Here is a 24406-nt window from a genome sequence, read left to right as displayed (position 1 = left end):
GGAGAAAGAAGGCAAAATATGCAGGCGCGAGGCAGGAAAAGCATGCCAGAAAGCATAACGGCAGGAAAAGTACCAGTGTCGACATGAAAAAAACGCAGGACGGAGGGTGGCGTGCAGGACCAAATTTCAACTTTTTGAGACGGCGTTAAAAAGAAATCGAATGGGGAGAGGTGTACGTGTTCGGCGAGAGATAAAGGGGAAGGGTGTGAGTGAGCATGCTCTGTTTGGGCTGACATTGGACGCCGGCTTAGCTCCTCTCTCTCTCTCCCTCTCTCCCTGTCTCGCACACAAACACACCCAGTAGCAGTGACACTTACCACACTGAAGGGGACAGAGGCAACACCAATAAAAGAACACGAAGAAGAAGAAAGGGGGGAAAATAGTCAGGGGGAGAGGGATGGGACTTTCCCTTCTCGCCTCTGGATCTGGAGTCGAGTACTACTTCTTTTGGGTCCAACATACCTAAAAAGATCTGTTTTTCACACAACTATTCGCCAGTGGAAATTAACGCTCGGCTACTATTTTTGCGAAGCGGTTTCGGGGTAAAGGACCTGCCTTTTTTTAAAAAAGCCAACACGAGGCGGCGAAACTGTGTCCGAGATGATCAGACAACATGAGAAACAAAGGTGGAACATGTGAAAGGATAGTTATCCTGCGTCGGAGAGGAGCTGCAGTGGCTGTTGGTGTCTTATAGTTCCTGGAGGCTGAACTGGGAGCAGCCAGGGAGTGGCACACTGACAGAGTGAATACACACTCTAGACTAAAGACTTTGGTGTGTAATAGAAACCATCAGCCAGTTTGTGTATCAGTCTGCAGTCCAAGCACCTTACACAACTGCCTGGTGTTAGGGCTGCCTCTTCTTTTATTCATTTGGGTCTGATGGGCAGGACCGGTGCCTTCCCGTTCTTCCAGTGATCGCATAGTTTGCTATTTTCTTATTCTTTCCTTCTACATATGTCATATATTTGATGTGCTTTCCCCTATTGAGGTTCTTTTATTTTTATTTTTTTTAACCTTATGTAGACAGAGCCCTCATTGTTTTAGTCCAGTTCACCCCGGACCCTCATGGGCTTCCATCCGTTCAACGCGGGATCAGGAGAAAGAAATGTGATCTTCTGTTTTCGGGATATGTTTATGGCAGCAGGGACTGTGTGCGCTGGTTTCCATGGAAAAGGCCGGAGAAACATGGCGGCGGCGGCGGTGGGGGACTGCATGAGCGCGCTGCTCCCATGTCTCTGGTCCGAGTGAAGTCGAGGCCGGCTAGCGTAGCGCTTCAAGCTCCGCCCTGGAATTCCTTGTTCAGACTCTTGTTTTCATGCGTAGCCACAAGGAACGTGCACAGGACTAAAGGTGAATGACCACTCGGGGGTGGGGGTTGGGTGGGGTGGGTGGGTGCTTGGGGGGTAATGCACTCGAGGTTTTCATCAGCTTAATGTGTTTTACCGTCCTTGAAGCTGTAGCCAAGGTGTTGTTAAGTGTCATAAATACCTGCACTCAGACCAGCTTTAGTTGGAATAGGTTTGCAGCTGTGGGTGAGCTCAGAAGAAGCTCTAAGCCTTGGGTGTCAAACATGCAGCCCGTGGGCCAAGACCGGCCCGCCAAAGGGTCCAATCCAGACCACAGGATGAATTTGCATTATTAACAGTCGAGGGTGTCAAACTCATTTGAGATCAGGGGCCACATTCAGTTAATTTGATTTCAAGTGGATCAACCTGTAAAATAAATATAACTTCTAAATGAAAACAACTCTAAATTTTTGTCTTTGTTTTGTTAGTGGAAAAGCTAAGTTACATGTTGAAAATGTTTACATTTGCAAACTGTCCTTTGACATTTTTATTTGTTTGTTTGTTTGTTTGTTTGACAGGGGCAGTGCAGTCAAACATAGTTACAAGTTTGCAGCTGATGTGATGCATATAGAGTTTAGAGCTAGTGCTGACTGTCAGCTCCAGTCCCCGGTTGGGCTCTTCCACAACATTGCAGTACAATATACTAGAATATACAACGTTTAAAGCGATCATACCATGCATAAAAATATAACATATATAAAATACTATGTGTATAAAAAAGTATGTGTATAATCTAACAGCTATGAACACTCTGGAATTTAAGAAAAATAAGTGGAATTTTAACAATATTATGCCTGTTATTAATGTTTTGTGCCTTTTTTTTTTTTTTTTTTTTTTACATTCTCTAAGTTGTTTATGTGTAAATGAGAAGGTGAGGCGTACGACTGTTAAAATTCCACTTTTACTTTTTGCACAAAAACAGAAAAACTGGGAATGTTATGTTACATTATGTCACTGGTCTGGCCCACTTAAGATCATATTAGGTTGAATGTGGCCCCTGAACTAAAATGAGTTTGACACTCCTGCTCTAAGCAAATGTGTTTATCGTGAGTTATATGCTGCCCTGTATATGTGTGTGTGTGTGTGTGTGCGTACTGTACAATAAGCGTGTGTTTGAGAGCAGAGTGGGCCATGAGTTGAGAACAAAGAATGGCATGTTTGTGTCGAAGCCCAGCCTTGTTTTCTGCCTCCCCCTCCACTTGTGCTCTGAAATTAAGGCCTGATTTTTCTGCTAGAAACTGGAACATTATGTGCATTAGCTGCGGCATAATTATAGTTTGTGTTTCCTCGCATGAAAAGTAGGAGAATCCATAGTGGCTTGTTTTTTATCGGTCTGAAGGCGTTGGAGTGAACGGCCTTTCTGTATAGTCTGTGTGTGTGTGTGTGTGTGTGTGTGTGTGTGTGTGTGTGTGAATGAGTGTGTTTTGTCTAAGGCGAGTCGGTACTTGCTGCAGAGCAACTTAAAGTAAATGTAGTTTCATGTGAAGTTAATGCCTATGTACCTGGAAGCATTTTGTGTGTTTCATGTAGATAAGATTGAAGTGCCAGCACAAAAATGACTCGTGCAATAAATCAGATTAGCTTTTCTTAAATGATCCGAGGTTTGCCGGAAATGGGAGTCTTGATGGTGTTTGCAAAAGAAAGTGGGTACATCCAAATCGATCCTGCTTTTCCTTCCACGGGATGATGATGATGATGCTTTTACTGCACACGGCTCCATTAGCCCAACACTGGCTGCATTCACAATCACATTAGAGCAAAGATTCTCCAATGACGGCGTTTAATCTTCATTCACAAAAAACATGCATCAGAACTCTTTGATAACAATAGGTAAGAGCGGCCAAGTCAGACATTAACATGACAGACGTAAGGATTTGCATTCAGTACGTGGGGAAACAAATCAGTGGCAAAGTTGACTGACCCTGTATGGAAATTTACTCTCCAGTGTTCATCCTCACTTTGGGAAGAGTTTATGTATCCCAAATGTGCAGCTTTCTCACATGCAAATTAACAACATTAAGGCACATTTGAGCACATAACATGATGAATAAAGTAAAAATCAGTGGTAAAATTAAATAATGATTTGTTTCATGCCTGTGTACTATAGATTTATATCTACCATAAGCAAATAATGTACAATTTATCTTATTTTGGTCAAAATATGGCTGGACAATTTAATAATTAAAAAGAATACTGACTTTTTGCACCTTTTTTCCCAGTATAATTTGAAATTATATACATTTATCTGAAGCGTTAATTTATTGTTGGCGAAAACATAGTTTTCATCTCAGTGATTAGGAACTTTTTCTGTATTTTTGGTTTTATTTCGATTTATTTAATTCATGAAATAACTATTTAAATACTGCAAAAAAAAAAAAAAGTTGCATCATCTTGGTCTGTATCTTGGTGTTTTTTCTTCTTTTTCATCTCATATCATTTTACATCGTTCTTGTCTTTTTTTTTTTTTTTTTTTTTACTTTTTATATAATTTACAACCACAGATGTTTCTAGTTTCTCCACCTTCCACTAAACCTCAGCTCTTAAACTGCAAAGAAACAGTGATTTGACATTTACTGTGACAGTTCTTAAGACTTTTTTCGTGATGACAACTAATAATGCTTGCGTTCTGTGTAACCCTCCTCCTCATGACGCCGCCACAGTCACATGGTTGGATAATTTGTGTGCATGTAAACTTTGCATGTTAAATACAGTGTGACAGTGCTGGTAGACACTGTTTAGACAATATTATCCATTACCTGCGTCATGGCGTTGTGAAACAGTGGTGGAAGTGGAGAGGAGAAGCTCATCCGTCTGTTGACAGTTCACACACAGCGACACGGTTTGTCAGATTGTTGTATTTTCACACCTGTCGGGTGTTTTTTCTCTCCTTCAGCCTTGTAACAGTGATGCTTCAAATGCTGATGGAGCACACAGAGCACTGCCTCCTGTTCACGGTATCATCGTACGACTGCTGTTTGTGCACCGAGATTAATGTTATGGACCAAAACAAACAAATAAATGGAAAAAATAGTAAATTAAAAGTAATTAGATTTCTGAATTAATGAGAATATCTTCACTTGTACTTTATCTCTCCTCTAATTTACAGTTTTTTATTATGTAATGCTTCGTCTGCCCTTGTTGAATCTCACCCCTCATCGCCTCTGTTACATAAGACTAAAACTAACACTGAAACTAATAAGAACTTACTAAAGCAAACGCAGTATGGAGCATTTCTGGATTAAAACATCCTTAAATACCCTGGTCTTGTACTTATTTTATATCAAATATTTCCAACTGTGTTTCCATTTGGTGAAATTTCATTCCTTCACCTCCTGATTGTGTTATATTTTTCCTATATTAAACTGTTTTTTTAATGCAACTTGTGACCATTTCTCTAGAATGAAGGTGACTTTAAAAAAAAGATATAAATAAGGCTGTGAGCCGCTTTAATAAGTTAACTGCATGAAATTCTTGGAGCAGCTGATTAGTCAAAATACTGAATTACTTTTGTGAAACTCAATTAGTGAAATGCAGGAGTTGACGTTGCTGTTGTTGATTGACAGGTGCTTAGTGATGGGAAATACAGTACAAGCTGTTTACTCTAAAAACAAAGTGAAAGCGACACAGGAAAATTCCATTTATTTACCATTTCTATTATTCTAACCTCAATGTGCACATCTGACAGAAATCTGATATGCACTAGATATTATTAATGAAGATTTTAATTTATGGCGCCGTCACATCCGTCTCGTTTCACCTGAATTTTGAGACTTTTCACTTAGGTCCAAACTGAACTTGAAGGTGTTAAACTTCGGTCTGACTGAAGGTGGTGGTCTGGGTCCAGATCAAACTGGATCCTGGTTTAGTTTGTTTACATGGTGACTAATTACAGGAAGTTTCACTGGACTATACACTCTCAACTAAACTTTATTTAGAAAGCATTTTAAAAACAACACAGTTGGCCAAAGTGCTGCACACTGACATAAGAACAAATAAAATACATAAAAGAATTAATAAAAACAGTAAAGTTACTACACATTAAAACCGTAAAAGCCAACCTCTCAAATTGAGTTAAAAGCTGCAGAGAAAAAAGATGTTTTAAGAGAGGGTTGCACACACAGAAAAAGAAATAGATGAAGTTGTAAATGAGCCAAATTAATTTAAAAAAATCTTGGTCTTCTAGAAATGCAGTCAGTGGGTTTACTTGACACTTAAAAAACTGAATTATTGCATTAGTGCGACTAAAACTGGACTTTAAAGGTACATCTACACGTGTTAGAATGTCAACTGAAGTGAAAGTTTTACTAGTGGGACTAACACACCCAGATAATGTCATTAAAGTGGATCTGGAACTGGACCAGGTGTTCTGACCCAGAAGTCCAACATGATGCATCTAATCTGCACAAAAAGTAAAAGGGGCACAAAGTACGAGATGTACAAATTTCCCACTCTGCCCATTGTTGTTCCAGTTAAACCTCTCGGTCAATGTGATAACATGACTCATGTAAATATACACGCCACTTTTATTTGGCGTGTTTTCTGTACGCATCATAAGATTTCCACATGTATGTTTACGCTGCGTCAAATACCATGCACGGAGGATTAGCGTTAGGGTTATGTCAACCAGAGATCTTGCTGCAAGTTGACATGCGATCAGATGGCGTTGAATAACACTCGGAAGGTCCAAAATACATACGTATAGCACGCCAAATGCCATAACATACAACGTTATTTCATGAGATCAGTCTCTCTGGGTTGATGAATTGCTAACTTGCTATTGACTCTTGTTGTATTCAGTGGCTGTAGTCCAGGGATGTCCAGTCCTGGTCCTCCAAAGCTACTTTCCTGCATGTTTTAGATGTATCCCTCTTCCAACACACCTGATTCAAATGATAAAACTATCATGAAGCTCTACAGAAGCCTGATAATGACCTTCAGGTGTTCTGGAAGAGGAAAACATCTAAAACATGGAGGACAGTAGCTCTGGAGGACCAGGATTGGACACCCCTGCTGTAGGTTAACAAGCTGAAAGAGTGAATATCGCTACCTATTGTTGCAGAGGAAACATGATTTCAACCATAAATCAATGACACCCCCATGCATGTAGACTGGGACCAAGACAGTAGAACAATTAACCCTCTAAGACAGGGGTGTCAAACTCATTTTAGTCCAGGGGCCACATTCAGCTGAATTTGATCTGAAGTGGGCTGAACCGTAAAATAATAACATAATAATATATAAAAAATGTCAACTCCAAACTTTTCTCTATGTTTTAGAGCAAAAAAAAGTAAATTTACATGATGAAAAGGTTTGTATCTACAAACTATCCTTTCAAACTATGTGAATAACATGAACAAACTGAAAAAGTAAGTGTAATTTTAACAATATTCTGCCTCAGTTTATCATTTCCACATGTACATTATAACTTCCAGATCACAATGGAACTACAAATACACAAAATATTTAGTAAGAGGCAGAATCTTGTTAAAATTATACTTTTTTTCTCTTAAGACATTTCAGGTTGTTCATGTTTGTTCAGGTTATTCACATTTTTTGCAAAATTATATTTTGTTTTAGTGTAAATATATGAAAATATTTACATTTACAAAGAGAAAAGTTTGGAGTTGTCTTTATTTATGTTATTTTGATAGTATTTTACTGGTCCTGCCCACTTGAGATTAAATTGTTCTGAATTTGGAACCTGAACTAAAAGGATTGTTAATATCAGTGTAATTTTTGCATTTCACAAATTCATCCCAAGGGCTGGACTGGACCTTTTGGTGGGCCGCATGTTTGACACCTGTGCTCCAAGACATAAAGCATCTACTTATTTAAAAAGTTCAATAACCTTTGAACCACTAATTCTACCGATACATGTAAATAATTCAGGTAAAATGCTGTTTCTCAGCTTTTCAGTGGCATCACATGTCTTTTTTTTTTGACGTTCAGAGGCTCCGTAGTGGACGTGGAAACACAATCAGCTTCTGCAACATTAACTCACCAGTAAAACCCATGTAGTTTATATGTAGACGCTTGTTTTTCTGTTCAGTTAATGATATATTTTGCTGGAAAAGTCACTTCCTCAGTTTTCTCTGTTTCTGATGTAATAACTGCTGAATGTACTCTTGAACATCTACATGATCAGTGAATTTAATACAGGAAAATACATGATTTTCACTAAAAAATGCAGAGGATAACATGGTGAAAACTAGTGATAAATCACTTAGGAAAGGTTAAATGTGGAGAAATTCACAAAAAATTCAAAAAATAGTTGTGGGTTGTAAAGGATTAAACTGTTTATTTTGAGACTGTGTGCATGTGAAAGTGAAACTAACTGGATCAGATGTGTACGATGTTCAAGAGTCTTATCAGATGAGAGTACTGCTGGATAGACTCGTCTGTCTAGAAAACCATCATCGTGTTGCATCGGCACATTATGATACTGACAGTCCTGACATAGCTGGAGCTGGATCTGCTTTATGAAATATAGATGAAGAGTTCTGGGAAGACGGCGGAGTGGAGAAGGGTATCTCAGCAGGGATCGATGATTTCAGGAGCCCACTCTAGTACACACCACATTAGCAGCGTAGTTAGTGGCTTTAATGCGTTGTGTGTTTCATGACTGGGCTGAATCCTTCCTGGTGTCTGACAGACTGATGACACCGCTGCGATGACCACCAAAAAGAGACTGTAGACCAGCGGTGTCAAACATACGGCCTGTGGGCCAAAACCGGGTCACTAAAGGGTCCGATCTGACCTGATATTAACAATCAAGGGTGTTGAAATCATTTTAGTTCCAGCCACATGCAGCTAAAATTCCATCTCAAGTGGGTCAGACCAGTAAAATACTATCATAATAACCTATTAAGAGGGTTCGTACAGGGGCTTGTGTTGCGTGTTGTGTTTCCAAGGTTTGAAAAGTGCTTGAATTTTAGCTTAAGTGCTTGAAGGTGATTGCAATTATAACCAAAGCTCGTTTCAAAGAGGTGATACATTTTGAAAAATAAAATGTTATGTCAAAAAAGAACATTAGCAGGTGTTCTCAGGTCGACTACAAGTACATTTTTATTTTAATCTTTGTCTCGGTGTGAGTGTGTCTGAAGAATGCCAAGTAGTTTCCCTTTTTTTGGATAAAACTGTGTTTTCCTTTGATTTCTAAACTTTTTGCTATTATGAAATGTAATTTTAGATGTTTGTAGCATAATACAATGTACATCATCATGATAAAAAGTGAAAAAAATAATCATGAGTATATGTATTACTGTAGATACGGATTTTACCCCAGCGATAAGGTGCTGTGCTGGAAAATTTTGAAAAAGATCCTTAAAAGTGCTTGAACTGGACCTTGAAAAATGTGTACAAACCCTGTATAAACAATGACAACCTCAAGTAAAAAAAAGTTAAATTGCATGAAAATGTCTACATTTGCAAATTGTCCTTTCACAAAATAGGGAATAACATGAACAACCATGTACAACCTGAAATATCTTAAGAAAACTAACTGTAATTTTACCAACATTCTGCCTGTTATTAAATGTTTTGTGTATTTGTAGATCCCCTGTGATCTGTAAGTTTTAATGTACATGTGTAAATGATAAACTGAGGCAGAATATTCTTAAAACTGCACTTATTTTTCCTAAGAAACTTCAGGTTTTTCATGTTTTTTTAAAGGATAGTTAGCAGATGTAACAAAATGAACAAAAATGAGCAAATTAACAAATGAAATGAACAAAAAATCAACAAAAGGAATATAAAAATCATACTGAAGATATTAACAATCAAGGGTTTTGAAATCATTTTAGTTCAGGCCACATGCAGCTAAAATTTGAACTCAAGTGGGTCAGACCAGTGAAATACTATCATAATGACCTTTAAATAGTGACAACTCCAAATGTTTCTCTTTGTTTTAGTGTAAAAAAGTTGAATTACATGAAAATCTTAACATTAGCAAACTAGCCTTTCACAAAAAATGTGAATAAGATGAACAAATGTGAACAACATGAGAGAAATAAGTGCCGTTTTAATAATATTCTGCCTGTTTCTAAATGTTTTGTGCTTTTGTAGATCCAATACACTGTAAGCACACGTGTGAATGAGAAGCTGACTTAGAATATTGTTCAAATTGAATGTGTTTTTCCTATGAAATTTCAGTTTGTTCATGTTTTTCACATTTTGTAAAGGATACTTTGTACATGTAAACATTATCATGATGTAATTAAAAATTTTTTCACTTATTATTTTACTTTCTGGCCCACTTCAGATCATATTTGGCTGAATGTGGCCCCTGAACCAAAATGAGTTTGACACCCCTGCTGTAGACAACTGTAAAACCAGACTCGCGTCGTAATGTGAGTTGACAGTTAATCGTGTCTAATACTGTCCCTCAGAAATGACAGAACTAGAACAAGACGTTCATGAACCACAAGGTGAATGAACACACCTCAGATGACTCGTATCCAAGTAACACTAACAGGAATCAAACATGAGGCACTAACTGTCGCTGCGTTTTATATGAAAGCATTAATATGATGCATATACGTGGCTGCTGATCGGTTCAGTCCTGTCCTGTTCTCAGCTTCTGTTGGTTCACACCCTGTTTTCTTTCTTTTTCAGAGGTCCCCACATTTCAAGAGAAGACGAAAGCCTTATTTGGAAATCTTATGGACGAAGGTGCGTATTTATGATTCATTGTTAGGGGCTGTGATTCTGAGATGGATCGCCATGCCCACTTCTGCACTGATCAATAATGGAGAGTCTGCAGCGTACATTAGAATTACACACACTCTAATGCTCATTATTGGATTTTCAGCCTCAGACCGGATGGTAAAGCTGTAAAGTTGCGCTGCTACTTTAACCTCTTGCATTGAATTGTGGATTAACTTGCGACATAATGAGCGACATGGTAAAACTCTTATATTTTACCACACTTTGATGCAGGAAGGAGCATTTCTTAGAGCTACTATGAAAAAAACAAACTGTTTTTTAGGAATTCCAGCTCTCTTTATGATGCACTGCCAGGATTTGGATTTGGATTTTGTTGTCATTGTTACAGATTCAGGTGGATGATGTTGTTTTTAACCCTTTCTTAATAAGACAGAGTTCAGATTTACCTGTTTGGAGACATCATGAATTATGAGGCCAGTGAAGATTCACAGCCCTGGTGTTGGTGTCATTTAAAGATCTGTTTTCTGAAATTCCCTTCATGTGGTGTCAGTCTGCTCCTTATTATTGTGCTTGTTGCTGGAGCTCTGTAAAAGGGGAGGGGGGGTAAACGTGACAAAGTCATGGGGCCCTGCATTTGTGGGGGGCCCGTAGAGCAGTGGATGAGGTCCAGTGGATACAGGTTAGAAGTTGTGAAAACTGTGTGTAAGGTCTGCTGTATAATAGAGGCATAGAGGACGGGAGTCGGACGTTGAAAGTATGTTAAGTTTCACTTTAGCTTCAGTCAGGTATGCTAGTTATGGACCGCACCCCCTGCTGCTCCTGCCCCATGTACCCCCCTCTCCGACAAGTCGGCAAGACACTGGATTTTATAAAGGGTCGACAACGTTTAGCTTTCATAGGACCCACAATTGCACCCCAGGCTAGTTGTATGTTAGCATCCTGAGCAGGTTTGTTTCTGGATTGGATTTGTCGTTTCCAGTGGATTTACATTGTGATGTCTGTACTTTTGGCTTAAATGCTGCCCTTTTTTTTTTTTTTTTTTTTTTTTTAAAGCTTAACTTACTTTATTATCCTTGTAGGGAAATTCGGTACATTTCACCCATTCTAATGCTCACACACAGGACCTAGCATTAGCATTTAGCATCACATTAGTTGCAGTGAGCTGACATTAAAGACGCTCGGGGATCAACTCCAAACCCTCATCAGTTCCATGGTCTAGAGAATTAACCTATATGTTCCTGTTTCTTGCATACACAACACTTATTCTTTTTTTTTTAATCTCACCAGCCGATAGGCCATGAGCCACTGTGAAGGCGCTGTTTCCTTCGTTGTCTTCGTAGTCTTCCTTTTCGTTTGCAATTTCTTCAAACATCTCTCATGAAACTGCTGGTCAGATTAATTTCAAATTTAAATGTAGCTTCCTTAGGACAATGTTTACAAAGTTTGATAACTGTTTTGAAAATACTTAAGATTTTCGAATTTGAACATTTTTGAAATCTTTAAAATGTACTTTTACTCATAATGGTCCATATTTTGATGGTTTATAACATGTAAATGGTTACAGATATCAGTATAGATCCTATTGATCACTAATAGGAAGTCATATATGGACTTTCATTTGAGTCCATGACCTTTGACCTTCAGTGACCTTAAAGGGTCAACTCAGGATCACCAATGTCTAGATTTCAACAGTCTTCTCCAAAACTACTGTTTGGATTCATTTAAAATTTTACATGTCGCTTCCTTTGGACAATGTCTAGAAAGTTTGACAGTTATGAGAAATTTAGATTTTTGAATTTTTGAAATATTAAAAATGTGCCTTTCCTTCTAATGGTCCATATTTTGATGGTTTATAACATGTAAATGGTTACAGATATCAATATAGTTCCTATTGATCACTGATAGAAGTCATATATGGACTTGGATTGAATTAGTTGAGTTCTCCTCCAGTGAAAGTCCCGCCCACTTCTATTGGGAGATTGATCTGCATCCAGACCACAGGACTGGAACATAGAACAGAACCTGACAACCCCACACATTCAACTGGAGATTGATTCAGATAGAACATGATGCTGACACACAGAGACATTGATGAGATTTTTTTTTTGTCAACACATGCATACACAACACTGTCTTTTCTCATTTTTAAATTTCTAAAGCACCATTTCTCCTCCTTTTCCAGCCTTTATTCGCTTTTGTGCCAAGTCACCGTTTGTCTCCACTCCTCTGTCACAGTCTGGGCTCGTTGCCCTCTATCTGCTTTTCTGACTCAGTCTTTCTGTCTCACTTATACCCAGTTGTTGCATCTGTACATGCAGTTTTGTTCTTGAGGCTCTTCAGGGAGGTTCGATAATTAAGGAGCTGCCGGTTGTTGTCAGCGTCGACATTAAAAGCGAAACACAAGTCTGAGCAAATTTAATTCAGCCGTTCAGTTGTCCGAGACACCTGCTAAGAATAAAGTGTCTCGGAGCCCTTGCTGCGTTTCCATACCTTGTCTTTATCTTGGCAGCGTCACTTTACAGCCCTGAAGTGTCAGCAGAGTGTTGCTAAATTTACACACACACATATTGTGTTCAGTTGGGTGTGTTGTTTTTTGAGGTCTTATATGATGCCAAATGGCTATCGTCGCTGCTTTGTCAGTGATTTGTGTCAGAAGAAATGTCTAAGCCACTGAAAAGTACTTGACATGTCTGTAAGCTGTGATTGGCTGGAGAAAAAAAAAGCCCTTTTGAGATTCATGTGGACGGCGAATTGTAATAAGACACACAGTTGTATCAAATGATCACAAGTCTTCTTTCTTGGAAAATGTTCAAGGGCATTTGTAGCCTCGGTTTCACTCAGCCAGGGTGGATTTTTTTTCCTGTTTGTTTGTCCACTTAAATGTTTGTAAAACAAATTCACTGCCACCGAGGGATATGAAGTTATGACTGAAACCAAGTTCGCCTCACATTTTAGTCCACCAGTTGAGTATCGGCCAACTGACTGGCACATTTCCACCCTGTCTGAGCTGCGAACAGATGCATGACTGTGGGGCTTTTGAGACAAAATCACAAACCACAATCTGAATCAGAATTTTCTCGGTCCTCGTTCAATGTCGGCAAACTTCAACTAAACTGGAACTCATTTTCTTCCTTCTGGAGGCTCAGGCTGAGTGATGGCTTTGTGTTGTTCTCATGTAACTAGAAATTCTGCCTGTTTTTTTGCATCACTACAAATGTGCAAGAATTTTGTTGTATCTGGATGAAATGAACACTGCAGCTTTAGATGCAGGAAAATGTGGACCAGTGTTTCCACTAATGACCTTAACTTAAGGAGTCTGATCTTTTTACACACCAATATAACCCTAAACTATCTGTACATGTTGAAATTCAGAAGCCAAACTGCTGCTGATGGCCTTTTGGTAATTCTTTGAAATTATTCTTAAGCAGCAGTAAAACAGCACAGTACACAAACTCTGCAAGTTAAATCAGAATCAGAATAGGGATGGCTAATGTGACGTCATGAATCACTTCCATGTCCAAACCCCTGCTGCTAACGTAAACAGAAATGGCTGCAGCTCAGGACCGGCTCACCTTTCTCACAGTGACATCCTACTTTGCTGATTTCCCAAAGTCAGTTCAAAGAGTCATAAGAGTTAGTTTAATACCAGGTGGAAGTCTGACAGAAAAAGTTCAGGCGTCAGTGAAAAAGAGGAGCGACGAGGTTAAGGTGAGAGCGAGTAGCTAGTGAACATAAGGGTGTTAGCAATAAAGCTAACGTTATTGTTCCGACTAACGTTAGTGTTTAAATAGCTATGTTAGAATAAGTACCATGTGGTTAGTTGACAATATAACTGACAACACACACACACACACACACACACATTATTTTGCTTTGAAGGTACATATAGACAGGTAACATTATATAAGCTAATGTTTAGCACTAGTACTAGTTGGCTAACGTTAGCTACTGATGCTAGCCTACACTACGCTGTATTGTTCATCATTTGAGACCCAACTTACCATACCACCTTCAGCCATCTTTGCTTCTCCTTTTCGTTGGGAGGAAAGCGATAATAAGAGATAGTTTTATTCACATCATCTCTGATGTTGCAACACGGGACACAGCACTGCACCATCTTACAATGTTTCGAATATTCCGCTTCTGGACATGGAAGTAACGTTTTAGACTATGATGACATAGCGACTAGCCATCCCCATAGCCTTTACTGTCATTGTGTGTGTAATGAAATTACCAGTGCTACTCCAGTCAGTGCGAACAATATGAATAAAAAACCAAATACGACCTAAAATAAGAATAGAGTGAACAGAAAATTACAGTAACTAGAAAGTAAAATAAGAAACTAGAATATAAAATGCTGCAAAACATAAAATTAGAATAGAACTAAAGTAGAATAAAAATAGACATAAAATGTGAAATAGTCCATGTATGTTTGAATAAATATTGCAAGAACATGGGATTTTGCACAAGCTGCAGAGGATTATTGCATGACTTATTCATATAAAACATGTATGCACATATTCACATTATACAGGGTGATTGCACATTATTGGAAGTGACTGCATTAGGATACATTGGGGGAAGTGATCACACTAAAATCCCACTAAAGCTGAACACTTCACTGTGCTAAAGGTGCTAAAGTATTGCTATAAATGGACTGAAAAAAACTCACTTGTTTAGTGTCAGTAATGCTACAACACCCATAAGTTAGTGCAACAGTCTGTGATACAAAAATACCATAATACACTGATATACGGGCAGTTTTTAAACAAACGAGAGCAGAGTATGAGAGTTTTAACGGTACTGTCCTTTATAATGACACAGTCTGTATGATACCACTGAAGAGTAGATCATATGGAAAACCTAACCATAAACTACACCTGCTTCAGTCCTTAAATAGAGATTCGTCAGCCATTTGCTTATTGTGTATGCAGGTAATGAGCAGACTGAACACAGGCTATTTTTACATTTACGCACATAAGAAGAATGATTGTGTTACAGTCTGTAGACCAACTGTTGGCATTTATTGTATAGTAGTCATGCATACAAGATGATGACACTTTATATTTCTAGACAGTATTACCACAAATCCTCTTTTCTAAACATGTAAACAGAGTTGTAAACGTAGCTGCTTAAATAATGTAATTTATATCCCACAGTTTGTCCACAAAGGCAATTCCATTTTTAATAAAATTTTTAAGAAATATTGAGAAATATAATCAGGAATTGCATGAAACGGACAAAACATAAGTATTCTTAAGTATATTAATATTAAAAGAAAATATTGTACACTAGTGGAATAAAAGGTTTTCAGCTGAATTGAGAGCATCATGAAAAGGAGACATTCTTAGCGTTTATTCCTAAAGGTAACACATTTTACAGTGTATGTAGTCAGCCACAGCCTTTACAAAGCCACACTGTCTGTTCTTTCAGTTGTGCATGCTAGCGCAGTGTGACCCTGGCCTTGGTCTGGCTAAATGTCCTGGGCTAATTTGGTCTTCTGCTCTTAGCGCTGCTGCTAGCATGCTAGCTATCTAAGAAGGGCTAATAATAGCCGCAAAGGCATTATCTCCATCGCAGCAGATGTGTTTACAGTCAGCCAGGCAGACACAGGGACAGCTAGCTAATACTGTCTCTCATTAAATCCAGTTTTTACCTCTGCAGCTGGCATGTGTCCAAGTCATTCACGCCGACAAGCTTCACCCCAGCAGTTAGCCCAGTATCTGGCAGCATCACCGACAGGCTAACTGGAAGATCCACGTTCAGGGTTTGGGGAAAATTTAAAGCAGGCACGTCAAACTCATTTTAGTCCAGGGGCCACATCCTCCCAGTATGATCTGAAGTGGGCCGGACCAGTAAAATAATAACATAATATATAAATAATGTCAACTCCAAGCTTTTCTATGTGTTTTAGAGTGAAAAAAGTAAAATTTTGTTATGAAAACGTTAACATCTCCAAACTGTCTTTTTAAAGTATGTGAAAAATATGAACAACTGTGAGAAAACTGAAATTTCTTAAGAAAAATTAGTGCAGTTTTAACCATATTGTGCCTCAGTTTATCATTTACATGTTCATTACAAATCACAGATCACAGTGGATCTACAAATACACAAAACATTTAGTAACAGGTAGAATGGTGTTAAAATTGCACTTCTCCTAAGACATTTCAGGTTTTTTATCTTTATTCAGGTTCTCCCCGTCTTTGTAAAAGGAAACTTTGTAAATGTAAACAATTTCCTGTCATTTAATTTTTTTTTTTACGCTAAAACAAAGAGAAGGGTTTAGAGTTGTCAGTATTTCTAGGTTATTATGATAGTATTTCACTGGTCTGACCCATTTGAGATCTAATTTGGGCTGAATGTGACCCCTAAACTAAAATGATTAATATCTTCAGTGTAATTTTAACATTTCACAAATTCATCCCGCGGGCCAGACTGGACCCTTTTGACGGACTGGTTTTGTCCCACGGGCTGTATGTTTGACACCTTTGATTTAAAGGTATAATATATATTTCTACATAGTTGAAAATGATGAATTGGAGTATTTTTAATTTAATGATATGATAGTAGCTTCACATTATTATTAAAACAAAATCAGAATCTATGTCTGATTAGAAAATAATGTTGCGCTTCTGTTTTGCTGCTGCTGAAGAAACACTAATGAAATGACGACTTCAGAGAATTCCAGAAAGTCTGTGAGCTTCTGAACTTTAATGCGTGGGGGTCTGATTTGTGTGTGAAAAGAAAAAGTTTTTTGATTCATTAGAAAAACTTCAACGGGCATGTGATGTGCCGGGACCCCCACCACCACCACCTCACGGACCTCAATTCGTGAGTGTGTGTGAGGGGGTAGTATGTGCTTTATGCTGTTTAGTGATTTATACTGTTGTGATGTACAGCTGTAGTTGCTAACGCGTGCGCATGACAATGTCGCCCCCCCGGTTGCGAACCTCTGCAATAAAACAACAATATCGGATTTGTACCGATATGCAAGGCCCCAGCATCGGTATCGGCACTGGAACTGAAAAAGTCAATCGGTGCATCCGTACAAAATATAGACAAGGATGCAGAGTCTTCAGTCTTTTTTTATATATATATATTTATCCTTTATTTAACCAGGCAAGACAGATAAAACATTCTTATTTACATCTGTGTTCTGGCAAAAGGTAGAGCTTCTTGAGGGAGAGAGGAAAGGGAGCTGAATAAAACCGTAAAATTAAACAAATAGAGCAATCAGAACCCTAGAGTAAGTTAAAATATTAATGGAATATTTATAAAGACAAAGCTAAAATGCATACTTAAAACGGCAAGAATAACGGGACAGGCTAGTCTGATAAGTTCTCCAGAAACCAGAGAAAACCAGAGGGAAATTTGCTTCGAAAATGTATGTGAATTATCGTCTAGTTCCAGTGTGGATCCAGACTGTGACTGTACGTCAGCGGATCATCACTTGGACAGATCGAGCCGCCGGAACGACCCAGCGAGCCCCTGATACTTTCAGAAATATGCCGGGAGTGAAAAGATGCCAAGGCGGACTTAAAAAGCCCACTCATGACGAGGGCTCAGTGTTTTCTGTTTTAACACCCTCTTCAAACCACCGTCGACCGCTGCCAAATTAGCCCCTAGCTTCGTCAAATTGAGCAGGCGATGAGTAAAGGTTTGGCTGGAGGACGTTCGTTTCCCAGCTGTCTGTCCGTCCGTCCGTCCGTCTGTGTCTCATCCTGCTCTCCCATCTTAACCTCCCTCCCACTCAAACTACCCTCCCTCCACTGTGTTGTGTTTATCAGAGTGGGCGGGGCTATATAAAGGATAAAAGGGGAGCAAGGCACATGTGTTTGTACAGCACCATTCACACACAAGTCCATTCAAAGTGCTTCACAAAGGCCTAGAAACACGTACAATTACAGAGGACGACGGCAGAAGAAAACACTAAACCAAAGGAAAGTGCAGAAAAGATGCCCCACTCCGCCGTAAACCACCACCCCTGGGATTACCTGCCTCGTCAGGAGCTCAGTTCGCTCCTTGCCCCCCCCCCCCCCCCCCCCCCCCCCCCACACACACACACACACACACACAGGGACTCCGATAATCCCAGAAGCTCACCTGTTTGTGAACAGTGGGTTAACCCTGGTGCAGAGGAGTGGGACGGTACAGACCCCACCTCAGATACATCCTCTGTACCCTTCTGTCCTTCCTCCTCCTCTAATCCTCCACCCACGCTGCTGCACCCACTCTTTTCTCTCCTCCTCCCTCCCTCCCTCTTCCTGTTCAGACATCCTGCCTTTCCCATGATGCCTTTAGTCAGATCTGTTTTTTGTTTCTATCCACCTTCATACTCACCTCCTTTGCATCCAGACATCAGACTTTTCTCTCCGCCTATTCTTCCTCCTCTACTTCCTCTTTTTCATCCTCCTCCTCTACTTGCTCCTCTTCCTCCTCCTTCCTCTTCTACTGCCTCCTCCTCCTGTTCATCCTCCCCTTCTTCCTCCTCCTTCCTCCTTCCTCCTTCTTCCTCATCTACTGCTTCCTCCTGCTCCTCCTTCTATTCCTCCTCTTCCTCCTCCTATTCCTCCGTTTCCTGTTCATCCTCGCCTTCTTCCTCCGCCTGCTCCTCTTATCCTTCTCCTCCTCCTCCACCCTTCCTCCTTTGTCTCCAGTACCTCCTGTCCTGTCCCCTCTTTTCCTTGACCCATCCGTTCTCCTCCTCTTCCTCCTCCTCCTCCTCGTTCTATTCCTCCTCTTCTCCTCCTCTTTTTCCTCCTCCTGCTCCTCCTTCTATTCCTCATCTTCTCCTCCTTCTTTTTCTCCCTCCTCCCCCTCTTCCTCCTCCTCCACCCCTCCGCCTTTGTCTCCAGTATCTCCTGTCCTGTCCCCTCTTTTCCTTGACCCATCTGTTCTCCTCCTCTTCCTCCTTCTCCTCCTCCTTGTATTGCTCCTCTTATCCTACTCCTCTTCTTCCCTCCCCCTCCTTCCATTCCTCCTCTTATCCTTCTCCTCCTCCTCCTCCTCCTCCTCCTCCTTCCCCCTTCCTCCTTTGTCTCCAGTACCTCCTGTCCTGTCCCCTCTTTTCCTTGACCCATCTGTTCTCCTCCTGTTCCTCTTTCTCCTCCTCCTTGTATTCCTCCTCTTCTCCTCCTCCTCCTCCCCCTTCCTCCTTTGTCTCCAGTACCTCCTGTCCCGTCCCCTCTTTTCCTTGACCCGTCCGTTCTCCTCCTCTTCTCCACCCTCTCCTTTCCTACGCTCCACAGACCATGCTGTACCTAACCACAAACCTGTTACCAAGGCAACGCCACAGCACGATAGGAAACAGCAGCTCCACACACACCACATCTGAGTTCACTTTACTGTCTGCCCACTTTTTTTTTTTTTGTACTTGTATATGGTGTGATCATGAAATTCTCTGCAGCTCTGACTTGTTGCTGTGAGTTGTAGAACACTTGTACATCAGGACATGGAAGCACAGAAGAACGACGTGAGGAAACAAAAACGGAAAATGAAGATTAGCCACAATGGGGATGGGAGTCCATAAGAATTTAGCGATTACAGTTCCATTATTGATATCTCATATTGATTCGATTTTCTTATCCTCTCATTGGATTAGACAATAAACTGTAGTATAAATGACTTTGTTTGCATTAACCCTTTAGGTGTGTGAGTTTATAAAAAATCAATTTGGATATCCAAATTTGAAAAAGCTGTATCTTAAAAGTGTTTAGAGATAAAATCATACTGTAAATGACATAAATGGGGGTAAATGTTCTCATCTAATTTGCGTATTGTGACATCATAGGACAACAGCCATATTGGATTGTGTAACTTTTGGTAAAATTCAACTTTGAACATATTTACGTGAAAGTTTTCTATGTGTTTTGTTTTGTTTTGTTTCATCTCATCCTTAAAATAAATGAACTTAAACATTAGTAGAACGTAAATGCAGTGTGTTTCAGTCCATTATGTTACTTGTAACAATATTGCGACTTTGATGCTTAAAGTGTTAACTCTTTAATGTCATAATGCATTAACGTTTTCCATTTGACTGGAACACAACTCAGAGGGTTACAAAGATGATGGTTAAAGGAGTGAGAGCTACATGTAGTAAATTATGAAATAGAGCCTTGTTTATACAGAAAAACACCAGGAGTCAGTAGCTGATCAGGGGAATTAAATGTTCTCTGTATCAGAAGTTTTTCCATTGCCTGTGACACACATTCAACCTTTATCAGGGTTCCCACGGGGTCTTAAAAAGTCTTAAGTCTTGAATTTATTAATCTGCATTTAATACCTTAAAAAAAGTCTTTAAAAAGCATTAAATTTGATCTGGTAGGTCTTAGGTTATGTTGCTATAAACTTGTTGGCTGTGTTGTGTATAGAATAGAATAGATTTTTATTGTCACTATCACAGGAACAATGAAAATCAGTTTAGCAGCTCAGTTCAATTTAGCAGCAAGACACTTAGAGCAAAGGGACTGTATAAGAAGAATAAAATAAAATACGAATATCACAGTGTTAAGAAAAGTGAACTGTGCAAGGGCTTCAGACTAAAATATTAATACACATGCACTAAGTAATGCTAGAACTCCTGAAATGAATGTCCAAACTGTAAAAAAAAAAAAAGTAACGTTAGCTGACTCAGTTCCACCCGTTTCATATTGAAATTGGGAACCAGTTATCGCTAACTTTGCAGAACATTCAGCCCAGCACACATCCAGCTGTTACTTGCGCGCGTCGCCCAACAAAAGCTGACTTTGGGACTTTTAAGGGACGGCTCGCGAGTGAAAAGTAAGCGTGAGGAAGTGCAATTTTAATACTGCCTGGTTGGAGAAAAGATCAGTCTCGACCTGGTTGACATAAGTTTTCCTAAATTCTAGGAGTCACAAATTTTTGTCAGTATGGCCATGAAATAACTTGTGAAAGGAACATTAAATTCTGTTCTAAGTAGTCTTTAAAAGGTCTTAAAAAGACTTAAATTGAACTCGTGGGAACCCTGATTTAGGAAACATGTTAAAAACCACATTACAAACGTAGAAACGGGAGAAAGTTTTCTTATTACAATTTTAGTCATTTCAATAACATTTTCTGATGCGAAACTTCAAAGTGCACATAAATACAGAATAATTTTGTGTGTTCGTGCGCCGAGTGAGAAGTAGACGACAACAAATGAATATAAGAGAAGTGGAAATGTGAACAATAGGCCACTGTGGATGAAGGAACGGCTGTTAGACAGAGGCTTGGAACAGCATGAAACGGCGTTATACAATCCACAGGTTTGGTTCTGGTCCAGTTCTGTCAACCAGTTTCAGGTTTTTGACTAAATACCTCCAAGATCTGTCTGCACAGGTCGTATGTTATTTCAGTCTCTCCCAAACTTATCGTCAGCATCTGAGTCAAAGCTTCTTTTTTTAAAATTTGATCATCAGTTATTAGAGTAAAATACATGCCAATAACAGGAAAGGATGATGATTTGGTGTCAAGATTATAGATTGTTACCCATTTCTATCAACTTTTAGTAATGCACAGTTTCACAATACAAATAAAAATACATTATGTGGACAAAAGTATGTGGACATGTTGAATTCAGGTGTTTCTTTTCTAACAGGGGTCTGGAATACAAAACAATAATGACTAATGTCAGAATATACTTTTATATTATGGGATAAATATCATTGCAATGGTTAGTTTGGTTTAAATTGTTATCTTTGTTTCCAAAATTCCTCAAATGCTTTTTTCTGAATTTCTCTCAACATTGATTTTTTTTTTTTTTTTTTTTGTAATTTTTATCCATGTCTATGATTTTAAATGTTCTACCTCTAAATTTCTAAAATATTTTTCCTGCTCTGACTATAAATAATAATTTTCTACCACAGCTAACCATCTACTTTCTTCACATCTCACTGAGGAAGAAAAATCTAACATTAAACTTTAAGGAAATATTGATGTTTTTTTCTTAAATCCTCATGAACAGGACATATTACAGCTGTAGACATGATGTGTCCCAATATTTATGTCCATGTAGTTTATAAGCATCAATATTTCCTTAAGTTTAATGGGAGATTTTTCTTACAAGGTTACAAGAAAATCCCAGTGCAACAGAAAAATAAGATGAAAGGAAACATTTTTATGTATTTCTTTAAAATGATTAATTTTATGGTGCAAAACTTGCTTATATTTTAATTTTTAGGCAAAAAATATGACACATTTTCCTGAAATGTGTTGAACATCCTTTTTTGTATAGTATAGTATATAGTGTATATATAGTAACAGATGTGTTTTAGTGTGTTGCATTGGTTACTTTAATCTGCCATAAAACTTTAAGGAAATATTAATGTTTTTATCTCAAATCCTCACGAACAGGACATCTTACAGCTGTAGACATGATGTGTCCGAATATTTATGTCCATATAGTTTAGAAACATCAATATTTCCTTAAAGTTTAATAGGATTCAGTTCAATGGGATAAAGTGGATTGTAATTGTGTAAGTCTTCTGTCATGTTGCTGTGAAAAGAAAACAGATTGTATATCCCTCATAAACGTCTACAGTTTCATGCGTCTGAAGTGCCAGCCCTCCTGGTTTGAAGCACAAATTTGTCGTGGTTTCAGACGTTACCGAAGCCACATACTTTTGGCCGAGTGTTGAGAGACGAGTCGGCAGAGTTTGAGACTCGTGGGTAACCACATGGACTCTTTACAGCAGCGGCGCTCGACGCTATTGTCTGATAATTGGTTTTAAATGTATGAAGAATATAATCACTTTGCCACATTCGGAGCTTTGGAAGGGCTTTGGTTTGTGTCAGAAGAACTTTCCCACCAGACGTCAAAGAGTTCAGCTACTGGAAAACATGTCTCTGTAGGATATAGAACAGGGGTGTCAAACATACGGCCTGTGGGCCAAAACCAGCCCGACAAATGGTCCGATCCGGCCCGTGGGATAAATTTGCAAAATACAAAAATTACACCGAAGATATTAACAATTAAGGAAAATCAGTTTAGCTCAGGTTCCACACACAAGCCATTAAAATAGTAACCTATAAAGCTCTTTTTTTCTCTTTGTTTTAGTGTTAAAAAAAAAAGAAGTGAAATTACATGAAAATGTTAACATTTGCACAAAAAAGGGACTAACGTGAACAACCTGAAATATCTTAAGAGAATTAAGTGCAATTTTACCAGTGTTCTGCCTTTTGTTAAATGTTTTGTTATTATAATAATGGATTATATTTCTGTAGCGCTTTTCAAGGCACCCAAAGCACTTTATATTATTGATCTGTTATTGATTCGCTCTCACATTCACACTCTGGTGGTGGTAAACTGTGGTTGTAGTTTGGGAGCAGGGGCATGCTGATGGAAGCACAGCTGCCAAATCATGCCAAACAGCCCCTCAGACCACCACCCAACATTCGTATGTATTCATACTAGGGCTGCACGATATTGGAAAAAACTGACACTGTGATTTTTCTTAACCCTGCGATATATATTGCGATATGAAAAACTACTTAGGAGGACATAATATTTTATTATTATTATTATTTACCTTTTATTTAACCAGGAAAACCTCATTGAGATTAAAAATCTCTTTTCCAAGAGTGTCCTGGCCAAGACGGGCAGCAGTGCATTAAATAGTTACAGACACAAACTTTCATACTTAAAAACGAAAATAAGTTTTCAGTACATAAAAACACAGTCAAGTCAAACCTTCCAAAGTCAACTTAGCAAAAAGTGCCCATGAGATGAAGACAAAGTGCATTGGGCAAAGCTTCGTCTCTAAGTCATACAACATCAGCAAAACCAGATCTTTAAGTTTCAGGATCATGTTTGGTGCTGACGTAAATGGTCAAACAAATTAGTTGCGTTTCCTCTCGTGGCATCAGGTGCAAGATACTGTCGACACAGAACATGTGTTTCAGTTTCATCCTTCTTGTAGCTGAAATAATTCCAGATAACTGACGCTGCTTTTCTTTTTGGCACCAAGTATTCGTTTTCAGTGATTTTCTTTTGTTCGTTGCTCATTTTTTAATGTTGTTACCAGTGATTCATTCCATGTGCAGGGGCGTGGTCTGCTTCGGCAAACTGATTAAGAACGATTGTGATTGGTGGACGGCTGCGTGCTGTGTGTGTCAGGTACCCAGGATGAACTTAGGTGAGAACACATTGAGTTCATTTGCCTCCTACATTGCAGGACCTGCGATGTGACTATTGCGCAGACGTACATTGCGATGACGATGCTCAAACAGTATGCTGTGCAGCTCTAGTTCATACTCCAGTTTGAGTGACACTGGAGTTGAAGTGTCTTGCTCAAGAAAAGACCTCAAGAACACAACAGCACATGACTAGGACAGAGCAGGATTTGAACCCTCAGCCCCTCAGTTATTGGACCACCCGCTCTACCTCCTGAGCTACAATG

The 24406-nt window shown here is 39.1% G+C and overlaps 1 protein-coding gene across 2 annotated transcripts in view; it reads left to right on the top strand.

The window, feature by feature from the left end:
* The window catches only part of siah1 (siah E3 ubiquitin protein ligase 1), a 38439-nt gene that overhangs the window by 9172 nt on the left and 4861 nt on the right, over positions 1 to 24406 (top strand). Inside the window, exons 1-2 of one of the 2 annotated variants that reach the window (XM_030137112.1) lie at positions 81 to 1350; positions 9960 to 10016. In XM_030137112.1, the coding sequence (XP_029992972.1) occupies positions 1230 to 1350; positions 9960 to 10016 (178 nt within the window). In that variant the 5' untranslated portion in view covers positions 81 to 1229. Of the gene's footprint in view, positions 1 to 80; positions 1351 to 9959; positions 10017 to 24406 lie in introns of those variants that run through there. The other variant, XM_030137113.1, reaches the window with a different exon arrangement.

The sequence above is a fragment of the Sphaeramia orbicularis genome, chromosome 6, assembly GCF_902148855.1.
Source record: "Sphaeramia orbicularis chromosome 6, fSphaOr1.1, whole genome shotgun sequence".
Lineage (NCBI taxonomy): Eukaryota > Metazoa > Chordata > Actinopteri > Kurtiformes > Apogonidae > Sphaeramia > Sphaeramia orbicularis.
This window is presented reverse-complemented; position numbering and strand designations above follow the sequence as displayed.